The 13,506-nt window shown below is 25.8% G+C and overlaps 1 protein-coding gene across 1 annotated transcript in view; it reads right to left on the bottom strand.

The window, feature by feature from the left end:
• Positions 1-13,506, bottom strand: part of LOC101238411 (kinase suppressor of Ras 1) — a 111,639-nt gene that overhangs the window by 26,090 nt on the left and 72,043 nt on the right. Inside the window, exons 13-14 of the mRNA XM_065807764.1 lie at positions 8,286-8,370; positions 1,495-1,583 (exon numbers count right to left, since the gene is read on the bottom strand). Of these exons, the coding sequence (XP_065663836.1) occupies positions 1,495-1,583; positions 8,286-8,370 (174 nt within the window). The remainder of the gene's footprint in view (positions 1-1,494; positions 1,584-8,285; positions 8,371-13,506) is intronic.

The raw sequence follows: 13,506 nt of genomic DNA, 5'->3' as shown, positions 1-13,506 counted from the left end.
TGATTGAAATGGTTTTTAAGTTGAAATTTTCATTAAAATTTTTTCGTTCAAATTGTTATGTAATAAAAAGTGAGAAATAAATCAAATTATATTTCTTTAAGTTAAATTATATTTCTTTACGGAAAAAAACACATACTGAAAATTTTTAGTCCCTGTGTAATAAGTCCCTTTGTAATAAGCTATCGATTTTAAGTTCACAACAAGAGGTAATCCACTGTTATTCAGGGTGGTAGCTCTCTAATCAAATGAGTAGACAATATCAGTTAAGAAATGAATTTAGACTTTCTTAAACAGGACAATTGGCCAAAATTGGGTGCTGGTTCACACTCTCAAACAACTAAACAAAACAACTTTTTTGCTCAAATTGTTTTGTAATAAAAAATGAGAAAAACTTGGTTTAATCAAACCAAATTATATTTCTTTAAGTATAGGCTTAAATTATTATTTTGAAAAAAAATTCTTTGGACAAAAATTTAATAAAATAATTTATTTTTTAAAATTTAGTTTGGGTTTAATGTTTGCAATAATCACTGGTTTAATGTTTGCAATTGAAAGTTTCTGCTTTTAAAACTATTTTCAAGAAACAAAAAATAATTAACTAGAAAACCTATAATAATTATTAATTATAAAAATTATATAAAAAAAAAACGATTATCTAAAAACTCTATTCGAAATGTTTATTACTTAAATAAAACTTTCTTCCTCCCTTGCACCAGGTTTTAAATCTGAAATTGTTACTGTAGCTTGATCTACATTTAACTTTCAGGAATGCTCCTTGTTATGCCACTGGGTATTATGGATGTCGCTGCAAATAATTTTATAACTATTGAGAGTTAAAATTTTTACAATTTTTTTTTTAATTTCAAATTTCAATCGCAAAATTATAAGAAGAATTTTAGAAGACTAAAACTTTTTTGTTCAAATTTCTTTAAAAAAAAAATTCCTAAAAACAACTTGCGTATTTATAGAAAATGTTAAATCAAGATATCGCTTTAAATAAAATGAAAATATAAAAAAATATACCATTTTTTTATATTTATAACTTTTAGGTAAAAGTTTATTATGTGTCAACAACATCTCAGATTATTTTATTACAACACTATCAGTGCCATTTCATGAGGAGCATGTTTTCCCTATTAAGTCTGTCAATATATTTACTTAAGCCCCCAGAAGACTCTTATTTCAGTGTGATGTCATAATGCTTAGCTAAGTATGCAATATTATATATATATATATATATATATATATATATATATATATATATATATATATATATATATATATATATATATATATATATATATATATATATATATGTATATATATATATGTATATATATATATGTATATATATATGTATATATATATGTATATATATATGTGTATATATATATATATATATATATATATATATATATGTATATATATATGTATATACATGCATACACTCAGACACATTCAATCATATGTACATATGACAAATCATAAACATACGAACAAACAATAGCAAGAGTTGGTGGCTCCATGCAAGCACCCATAAATAATATAAGATTTTCATGTCGTGTTCTTCGCAGAACTTGAACCTAACGAAAAGTAGAAAAAATATATATATATATTACTCAAAAAAAAATATATTCACAAATAAAACATCTTTAATATCAAATTAATAAAAATAATACTTGTTAAAAGTATTGAACAAATACTTAAAATTATTATAAAAATGCTCTCTTTACATTCAAATGTATCTAATATATGCAACAATACCTAATAATAATAATAATAATAATAATAATAATAATAATAATAATAATAATAATAATAATAATAATAATAATAATAATAATAATAATAATAATAATAATGTAATATCAATTACATGCAGTAAAATAAGTAACAATTAAAATCTAGTTTACAACTTGTTGTTGTTGCAACAACCTTGTTTTGCAAAAATAAATAAACCAATATAAAGTTTGTTGTAATCAAGCTGTCCATCAAATTTAGTGCACCTTGTTAGTTTATAAAAAAAGTCAATAAAACTTTACAAAGCAAGTGTTATTTTATTTTTTAGTTGTTTTGTTAAAGTAATTATTTTAATTTAGAGATTAAACTTACTGTAATAAATTTTATCATTTCTTTTAAAAAATATTGCATTATTATTTATTTGATATCAAACAAAGTTTTTACAAGTGTTTAAATTTTAAAATTCCTAATAATGATATTTGTAATAATGTAATATAACTTAATGATGATAATGTATTATATTTAATGATATTTGTTATATAGTATTGTACTATAATTATCTAATTTAAGTAAACTTAAGAACATGTATATATAAAAAACATTCTTTTGAAAAAAAAGTCACAAGCATACCAAAACAAGTGTCAAGTAAAATCTGAAAAAATAAATTTGAACAAGATCTTTGATATTTCTGTGTCATAAAAAAAAGAAGGGGAAAGCATACCTATCTTGAAAAAAAACTTATTGAAAAATGAATTTATCACAAATTTTATTTGATCAAAATGAAAAAATCATTCATTAATCTGGAAATCGACAGAACCAAGATCAAAAAAATTATTTAAATTAATAAAAAAACAAAAATATCCTATTAAAGACAACTTACCTTAAAAAAAATAGCAGAAAACTGCTTTAAAAGAAGCATACTACCTTTTTTATGCTGATAAGGTAAGAAGAGGGTATAGGATGTATGTAAGGTATAGATAGGATGTTGAGAGGAAAGGGTATTGGAGGCAGACATATTATGTAAAGAATTTATCATGCAAAACACAGTCATCCCAAAATTATTTGTTTAAAACTGAAGCAATTCATCTGGTTACATTTGTAAAATAAACTTGCAAACTCAATCAGACCACTCAAATATCTAAAACAAAAAACTTACCTGGTTAAATAATTAGATAATTTAATGAACTAGAGGATCTCTATCATATTTAAAATTTAATGAACATCTCTATTATACTTAAACCTGAGCATTTGTAAAAACACAGTATTAAAAATATTCAGACTGTTCTTCTAAACAATACTGCTACCAATTCTAAACAATATTGCTACCAATTCTAAACAATACTAATGCTAAACAATACTAATGCTAAACAATACTGCTACCAATTCTAAACAATACTGCTACTAATTCTAAACAATACTGCCACCAATTCTAGCCCAATTAGTGGCTTATTGATGAAAATTCTGTTTAGGAAGCACATCAACTTATGTTTCAAATCAAATAGTAGATAAGTGTGTTTTAGAAAAAGTACTTAAAGACCTTGTCAACAATCAAAAAAATTATATTACAAAAGTATTGCAATATGTAAACAATAAAAAGACTGGTTATAAAATTTGCCCTCTTAACCATGTAATGTGGTTAACAATAGCTACTCACCTTTTATGCATCAAACAGACAATAAACCCAACTAACTATAACAAATATAAATGTATTATTTAATATTACTCAAATTTATATACAGTGGCAACAAAATAAACAACCCAGATTAATGGTTGTACTTTTTGATACCAAAAAGTACAACAAGTTGGTTGTACTTTTGGTATCAAAAAGGAAAACAAACTGGTCATGAAAGTGTACTATTTATGCTGTCGTCACTGTATATATATACTTAGGAAAATTATTTCAAATGCCTTTTGGATGATTATAGGGGAGACCAGGACACATTGGCCCACGGGGTAGGTTGGCACATTTGAGTTTATTCAAATTTAAATTCCCAGCTTGTTAAAACTGGGAATCTAAATTTAATAATCTAAGTGAAGGTTGGTAGTAATTCAATCCTGTGATGTGTGGGGCCGTTTTAACAATTTTTGTGTGGGGCTGTTAACAATTTTTGATACATCAAAGTAAATTTTGAACAGCTTATTTAACATGTTTAAACTCACTGATGTTTGACAGTATTACATTATTCAAGTACCAAATTTAAAGCTTATAGTCTAAGGATTATTTTAGTATATAATGTTCCACAAAACTAATTGATGGTTTAGGGAGAAAATTGTTTATACTCTAAACATGAAAACGGGGCATACCGGAGCATATTGGCTATGTGGGTCATCATTTCCCCTAGATTTTTTAAATAATTTGGCTAAATTTGTAACGGAAAACTGTTTTTGTTATAAAAAGTTTAAATAAAAAAGAAAAATATAAAATTTAACTTTGTAAATATATAAGTATGCAGGTATATAAATAATTATATATATAAAAAAAAAATTAAATATAAAATATTGTAATAAAGTAATATACTTTTGGTTCTTGCATTGTATTTTAGACCTACCTAAAAACGGTACGAAATTATACTTGCAAGTCACAATGTGGAAAAGTGTTAGAAGAAACAATGTTATTGGCAGTGATGCAAGTTACAAATTATAAAAGATCAATTAGAGCAGTTAGTAGAGAATTTAATATACCACGTAAGACTCTAGCAAGGTATTGCATATCCAAAAGGTTGCCATCTACATCTAATGCTTCGGTTCAAATTGAAGCAGAACTAGATTGCCAAGTGATTTTTTCAAATTCTAACAATGATAACATACTTGAGTTTGATATTACTGCAACAGTACATAACGCAGAACAAAAGCCTGATAATGCTGCTATAGGGAGAGATTTACTATCACCTAAATTAGAAAAAAAAACCTGGCACAAGTTTGACTATGCAAAAGATTCAGGTATTTCTATTTTCTCTAACTAATTTGAATATAATTTAGTACCATAACTTGTTTAAACATTTAATATGATACTTCAATATAAAACACTGCTATGGTATATTTAAAAGTTCAAACTTTTTTAGAGACTGGGACAGATACCTAATATGATTTTAATGTTTATGTGTAATGGTAATATATATTTTATATTTCTTTAGGTATTTGAACCTGAGCAGGAAGTTTTGCTTGAAGAATACCTAATGAAAGCAAAGTGAAGTTACTTTGGTCTTTCTCCAAAAGAAGTTCATCAGTTTGCTTATACATATACTGTTGCTTGTAGCAGGAAAATTTTCCGCTCATGGATAGAACTTCAACAGTTGGTAGTGATTTTTCTCTGGATTCTTGAAAAGGCATCCAAAGCTTTCTATTCGCTCTCCTCAAGCAACAAGTTTAGCTCGGTACACAAGTTTTAATCAACATAATGTAAATTTATTTTTTGAGAACTTAAGCAATGTTTTGACTAGGTTAAAATTAACTGCTTCAGACATTTGGAACATTGATGAGACTGGAATCACAGTAGTGCAGCGGCCTGATCGCGTTGTTGCATGTAGAGGCTTTCAGCAGATAATTTGAGTAACATCAGCAGAAAGAGTAGCATTAGTGACTATGGCTTAGGTGGTTAGTGCGATTGGCAATAGCATACCTCCATATTTTATCTTTCCCAGAGTTAATTTTAAATCTCACTTTATTTGTGATGGACCAAAAGGATGTGATGGATCAGCACATTCTTCAGGGTGGATGACAGAGACAAATTTACTTAAATGTATCAAACATTTTTCTATTCATACATATTGTTCCAATAATTGCCTGGTATTGATTGATAACCACAGCTCTCATCTTGATGCAGCAGTACTTGATTTTTGTAAAGAAAATGGTATCACACTTTATCTATTCCAGCACACTGTAGGCATAAATTACAACCATTAGATAGAAGTTAAAAAGTTTGTGAACTCAGCATGTGATGCATGGGTTACTGTAAACAAACAATCTATGGCTATTTATGACATACCTAGTATAGTAAAAACAGCACTTCCAATGTTATAACCTCAAGGAACATAATTAGTGGTTTCCAAGTAACAGGTATTTATCCATTTAACAAAGATACTTTTTTTAGAAAATGATTTTTTGCCATCATATAACAGATAGACCAGACCCTAGCACTGAAATATCATCTGTGGATTTTAGCATCACTAAACAAACACCTAGAACGAACTTTTATCTTTCTAAGAAAGAAAGTTTTCCAGATTTAGACAGCAGATCAGGTCTACTCCAAACCCTTCACATTATCATCTCCCGAAGAAGTGTGGCCTTTTGAAAAAGTTCAGTCTTGAAAAAACAATGTAAATAAGCTCAGAAATCGGAAACAAATTTCTGCTCAATTAACTGATACAACAAGCCTTGGAACAGGAACAGAAAGCAGCAAAAGAAAAAAAATGGAAGGGTTTTAAAAATAAAAAATTATTTTCTATCAAAGAAGCCGGTCCAAGTAACTCTAAAACGAGCAAGATTTTTGCCAGTCAACCTGTTTTTTTTGGGTAGTCTAGGGACTAGTTAACCTTTTTCCAATAAAAAAATAATTAAAAAACAAAAAGCTAAAAAGTTACACATCAAGGAAAAAAAAGCAGGCTAACGTGACTGGTCTCCCTAATATTTAAAATTCATATTAAAACAATATTTCTTTGGTGACTTTATTTAACTTAGTCTGCTAAGGTTGCTCTAAACTGATATGAAAATTGTATGATTTTATTTATTCAAAGGATAAAATAAAGGAAACTGACTTGCAAAAGATAATTCAATCAAGTTAATTTTCATGTAGACAAATGCCACAGTCCATGACAAAGAGGCAAATATTGAAGAATTAATACTTATTAACACTTATAATGATAAGAATGACAATTCATTTAAAAAAAGTAAGTTATTTAAAACAATTGCTTTGGTTTTCATATGACACTACAAGGTGGGGTGAGAATAAAAGCATTTTTTGTCCAGATGTAATAAATAGGAAGATATGGTGAAGGAAAGGGGTGTTTCTAATAAACAGGTGGGTGGCAACTTTTACTACTTCTATAAGTGAGTTAATATTTTCTAATTTTTAAGCAGTCTCCAGCTCAGCCTCTAGCTCAGTCTCTCTAAACTAGAAAATAATTATTAAAAAGTTTTTTTTTTAGTTTTGAGATACAGTTTCTATGTTCATAACAAGTAAAATTATAAATGGGAGGAGGGGATCTTAATAAGCTCAGAGTGGGTGGGAAAATTTTCAAAAAATTAATAAACATCAACTTCCGTTTATTAAACATCTAGGAGTACCACCATTTTTTTCCTTTGATTTTTTATAATTCTTGTTTTATAAGTAACAAATTTAAGTAAATTTGACTGAGTTTTTTTTTCTGTTTAAGAAAAAACCACTCTTCAATTTTTTGTAACAACTCTAACTAAACTAGTTAAAAAAAAAGAGCTACATAAGCATTTTTGTAATTAAACTCGCCCCAGTAAAATTGCAATAAAGGTCAAAATTACAGTTGTTACATTTATTTTTAAATGTTTTAAGCTGCTTTATTGGATTACTTGCCTCAAATTACACAAGTGTACATATTTTTGGCTTTCCATTGCACACAGAACAGAAACAAAGACCAAAACCATTTTTCAAATAGCGGTTCAAGGCAAAGTTAAAATGGCTATATTTTCTAATCCGTTTGGAATAAAATGATAAAATTTTGGGGATGTTCATAACTTATTAAAATATTTGAGTGGTGTAATAATGTGCAAAATCAGAGACTCAGGGTTGCATTTTATAAAAAAAGTGGATATTTTCACATGGAATTGGCCATATATTTATATATGGGCATATTATTTATATAATGCTCACATAATTTATTATATTATATATAAATTTAAGCAAACTTAAGCAAACATTACACAACTATTATTTATTATCTAAACTAGTGGTTGTTAAATTATTATCGTTAAAGATTTAATTATTATATTTGTATTTGGGATAATGTATAACAATATATATTAAATAATATTAAAATATACATTAATAACCTGGTATATACATTAATAAACAATATTTCATACAATATTTTAGACTAAAAAACATTTAAATTTTAACTTTTATAGTTTCATTTAATAAAATAATTAGAAATTAATTTGATTTAAAAGATAATAATAATTTTAATTTTAATATAATAAGTGTATGCATATATGAAATATAGTATATGCATATAAAAGTATGTAATAATAATTATGAAAGTCAGACAACTATATCAAAAAAATTTGTTCTTAATTTTTCTTCTTCATAGTTTTACTTATAAGAAATTTTTGATGGTAACATTAAACTTGTGTAAAACAATCTTTTTTGTTTAAACAAATTCAAAACAACATTTTAAATCTTTAAAACAACATTTTAAACCTTCAAAACAGCATTTTAAACCTTCAAAACAACATCTTAAACCTTCAAAACAACATAGGAAAAAAGAACATTTGAGAGTTCCACATAGTTATATGCCCCTGCAGAAAATTGAATGAGATCAAGGTCTGTGAAACTAAATTTTTTTAATTTTTTTTACCTTGTACTTAAAGTCATTTTTCTCTTCAATAGATGGATTCTCAAGATACAAGATCTTTAATGCAACTTCTCCATGCCATTTGGCTCTAAAACAATATACTTAAATTTATTTTGTTTAAAAAATAATGAAAAAAACATTGTTATATTGAGGGTATTTGCAGAAAAAAAGAGTTCCAACCTTACAATGATAAGACATTTTTACAATGATAAGACCTTGACTCAAGAAAATCAACCCTTATATAGCAGCAGTGTTCCATAAAAGAACTTTAGAGTTGTTAAGGTAGAGAACAGAATTAGGCAAAGAATGAAGAAGAAATGAATGAAGATTTCAGAATCATAAAATGAGCAAAAGGGAGAGAACCTTAAACAAAAATAACTTTGTTACGAATTTGATATAAGCATTTCAGGAAAAAGCAGAAAAAGACAATCCAAAAAAATGCAAAATATTTGCTAATTTCAAATGATTTTATTAAAACATATTCTCTCTCTCTCTCTCTCTCTCTCTCTCTCTCTCTCTCTCTCTCTCTCTCTCTCTCTCTCTCTCTCTCTCTCTCTCTCTCTCTCTCTCTCTCTCTCTCTCTCTCTCTCTCTCTCTCTCTCTCTCTCTCTATATATATATATATATATATATATATATATATATATATATATATACAGGAAAAAAACTTTTTTACAAACATTTTAATTTAAATGGAATTTTTTTTGGCTTAAATATGTTATTAAATATTTTTTTACTATAGTAATAAATAATTTAAAATATAATAGTATATAATATAATATAATATAATATATAATATAAGTTATATAACATTGTATATGCTATATGATATAAGTTATATATATGTTATATGATATAAGTTCAAACAAGGATTCATATTATAATATAATTTATATTATAATATGAATCCTTGTTTGTACTAAGTTCAAGACACCTATAAAAAAAATAATTATGCAACTCATACATATAGCTTTTAATGTAAGAAGACATAAACAAAAACCAATGAACTACTGCAAGAAGACATAAACAAAAACTAATGAAATACTGCAAGAAAACATAAACAAAAACCAATGAACTACTGCAAGAAGACATAAACAAAAACCAATGAACTACTGCAAGAAGACATCAACAAAAACCAATGAACTAATGCAAGAAGACATAAACAAAAAACAATGTAAGAAGATATAAAAAACAAACAAACAATGAATTAAAATGTCAACATCTTGTGGTGTAGTGGTAGAGCTTCATAAATGAAAAGTTAAATTCCCACAATGTTTCCGGTAGTACCATGCTTAAGTTGTTTTTTTGTGCATCAGCTGATGCTTGTGTTATGAAGATAAGGATGTTGGAATTGGCTTCTTTATGAAGAGGGTTGAAACTTGAGGATTTTAACAACCATTAAAAAAAAAAAGTTTTAAGGATTTTAACAACCATTTTAAAAAAAAAAACTGTAATAATTTTCCTTAATTGTAGTAGCCCCTCTTTTCTTAGAAAGTAAATTCAGTAAAAGTTAATAAAGTGGAGGAATATATTCCTTTTGATTTACTTAAAAAAAAAAAAGTTTTCAGGCCATTTTGTTAGAACTGTCTTCTTTATCTATCTAATATTATAGACTTTATTTACAAATGTCTTGCATCCCCCCTCCCCCAGAATAACTGAATAGAACTACTGATTTCTTTGATTAAGAGGTTGAACTATGTGATCAATTTATCAATAAAAATTAATTTCTTTCATATTTTTTGAAGCTAAAGTTTTAGTAATATCCAAAATGTAAGCAACTAAACCTGCTGGTTTTCAAAGCATGGCTTGTTATTTTCTATCCAACAGTGGGATGATTATGATATTTTTTAAAATGTTATGAATAATAATGTTTTTTATTCTGCACAGTTTAAGTTCTACAAGTAAATAGTATACAATAGAGCTAGCAATGCATTAAAATATCATTGAAACCAAGTTTATTAAACAACAGTGCTAGCCTATGTATAAACCATCATTAAAACTAAGTTTAAATCATAGAAGATGTGTTTTTATCATTTTATAAATGCTATTTTAATGCTACAATTATTTGTATATACTTTTTTAGAATTATCTTTTAAGAATAATAGACGTAAAAATTGCTTGTGCTTAATATGTTTTAAGTCTACTGTGATAATTATTTTTTTTCTTTTTTTAACCATTTTAATTAACCATTTACTTTTTTATAAACTGCTTTAGATTCATTTTTTTTCAAATACACATTATGCACATGTGAATGATAATATGTTTTTAATTATACTTAAAAACTTATAATATACTAAAAATTAGTATAGAGTTTAGTTTACCTGCTACAACTCTTTCTCACCCTTTTAACTCTGAAACACCAGATGTGACAAACGAGGCTGCTGTGCAGAGAAGTTGATTTTGAAATGGTGCAATAACACATGACAAATAAACTTATTTAATTTTAAAAACAATTAAGTTTACTAATTTATTTTTATTAAATAAAGCATTTTTTCCATGTTTTTTAAAATTAAATTCACCTCCTCATAAGGGAGGTGAATTTAATTTTCAACTACAGTCAAGTTGGCTACTCAATTTTTTCTTTTTAAATATTTATGAGCAACTCTCTCTACAAACCTAAACTCCAAAACAAGAACAAGAAGCCACTGCCAGGAGAAACAAGTTGAAACATGTTTAGAAATGTATTTACATAAACATATTTAACTTTTTTTGGAAAAAATTGAATAAAATTTATTGCAAATATCACTATATTTGCAATAAAATTTATTGCAAATATAGTGATAAACAAATTACAGCACAATCGAGGCCGCATTAAAAGTCTTGGGTGCCAGGTACAAAAACTATTTGGGGGCTCCTTTCCTAAGAAAACATATTTAAAAATAAATGCAGCAAACCATGAAACTATTTTTTTTCACAGAGAAATTTTTCTTGCTTTCAAATTGGCAAAGTCAACTATGATATACTCAAAATTTATATTTTGTAACATTTAAAAAAAAAAAAAATTACTACCAACAAGGCTGCAAGCAGCAACTATTAGAGAAAAGATGAAGTTTATAAAAAAAAAAAAAAAAACGATTAACAGACAACTTAAAAGATTATGACTTAAAGACGACTTAAAAGATATATCATATATGTTGATTGGAGCCAGATTGGGTTTGATAATAAAAGGCAGGACAAGTTTTTAGTCTGCACCAATTATCAAAAAACATTTTTTATATTATAATTAAAAGCATAGACAAAGATATTGAATAAAAACAATAAATATGTTTTAAACATTGTAACATTGCAAATTTTCAAAAGATTATTTAAAACCTTTGCTAACTTACAATAGATTGTTTTTCTTCCTACTTGGTATATTAAAAACTGTTTGTTATCTTTTTTTCCTTATACAGCTAAAATATCCACAAAATGACAAACAAAAACAAACAACACTTTTACACCACAATCTTTATAAAACAGTTTTTTAACACCACAATGTTTTATAAAGGCATTAAGAAGATAAACAAAACAATAAATTTTGATTCAAATAAAATAAAATGCTTGGAAAGAGGTTTGTTTCTATAAAATATACCACTTACTGATATTTCAAAATATTTCACTTACTGATAACTCAAACTGAAGATGTTGCAACAAAAGTTATCATTTTTTATTTCTGAGAAAATTATTATATAAAAACAACATCTTATTAAATGAATTAAAATGTTTGACTGTTTAAGCATTAAACTTGTAGATACTTAAAGTACATAAAATCGCATATTAAGTATAAAGACTGCTATTTAAAGTATATAGAGTGGTAGTTAAAGTATATAGAATGATATATACAATGGTAAGTATATAAATTATATAATATATGTTATGGTAAGTATATGGACTATTATACTGACTGAATGGGTATATACTAACGAAGCTTGTATATAAAGTATATATAATGGTTTATAAAGTATAAAGACAGATATTTAAAGTATATAGACTGACATTTAATATATATAGAGTGGTATTTAAAGTATATAGACTAGTTTACCGACTGAATGTCTATATACTAACAAAACTTGTGTTACATTACTATTAAAAAAAACTTGTAATATATTACTATTAAAGCATATTGTAAAAAAATGCTTTCTTTTTTAATCACCAAAAAATGAAGTTTAAATTATAGTTGAAAATTTCCTCAAATGTTGTATAAAAAAGCAAGTCAAGTTTATAATATATTGAAATACTATTAAGTACCTGTTTTTGTTTACTTTTAAAAAAGAGCAAACGTTTCTTTTGAACTCAATGAAGATAGGTTTTGATTCAATATATTTTGTACATCATATTGTTCTTATTTCTGGATATTATTAGTTATTTTAAAATAATACTTCTAAACAAGTGATTTCAATCAATGCAAATATATTTTATTCATATATTAAGCTACATGATTTGATTTAACTTATAATTAAATAAAACCCTTTTTAAATTGATTTAAATACATGGATTTTGTTTCAAGTCAAACTAAAAATTTATTTAAACTTTGAGCCAATAAAGTTTATGTTTTTATTCTTATAGGAAATTTGTTCATAAATAAAGAACAAAAAAACATTCATTTCACTTTTAAATAAAAAAATTTTAACTACCAAAGATAAAAATATATAGCTTAAAAAGATTCTAAAGTCACAAATTGAACCACATACATTGTGGTTAATAAATTCAAACAGCCAATTTTTGTAGTTAGTAAAGTTTTTAAAGTATTTTATAATTTTATTAATATTTGGAAACAATAGTTTTACTTTATTTTACTTAATTTTACTTTACATAACTTTTAGTTGACTTTTAATAAAAGTTTATTAAAACTAAAGTTTATTCCTAACAAGCTGATAAGAATAAATACACATTTTATTTAAAAAATGAACCAAGATTTTTCAATAAGTTCAAACTAAACTATTCAAGTCCAATACTAAGTTACATTATTTTTAACATAACAAATTGCATTTTTAATTATAAAGAAACAAATAGCAGAGTAAACACACTTGTGCAAAATTGTTGTGGCTGACCATTGTTTGAAGTTTGAAGCAAGAGCTAAAGAATTTTATCTGAAAAACCTAAAACATTCGATGAATTCTCTAATAATCAAACCTTGGAGTTGAGAAAAATGAGGTCTGCAAAATTTTGCTGACTTTAATCTGTTAGAGGTGGGCATCAGGTCAACATAAAAAAATTTGATACAAGGATTTTACCATATAACATA

The sequence above is a fragment of the Hydra vulgaris genome, chromosome 10, assembly GCF_038396675.1.
Source record: "Hydra vulgaris chromosome 10, alternate assembly HydraT2T_AEP".
NCBI lineage: Eukaryota > Metazoa > Cnidaria > Hydrozoa > Anthoathecata > Hydridae > Hydra > Hydra vulgaris.
The sequence above is the reverse complement of the archived record's forward strand: the minus strand, read 5'-3'. Positions and strand labels throughout refer to the sequence as shown.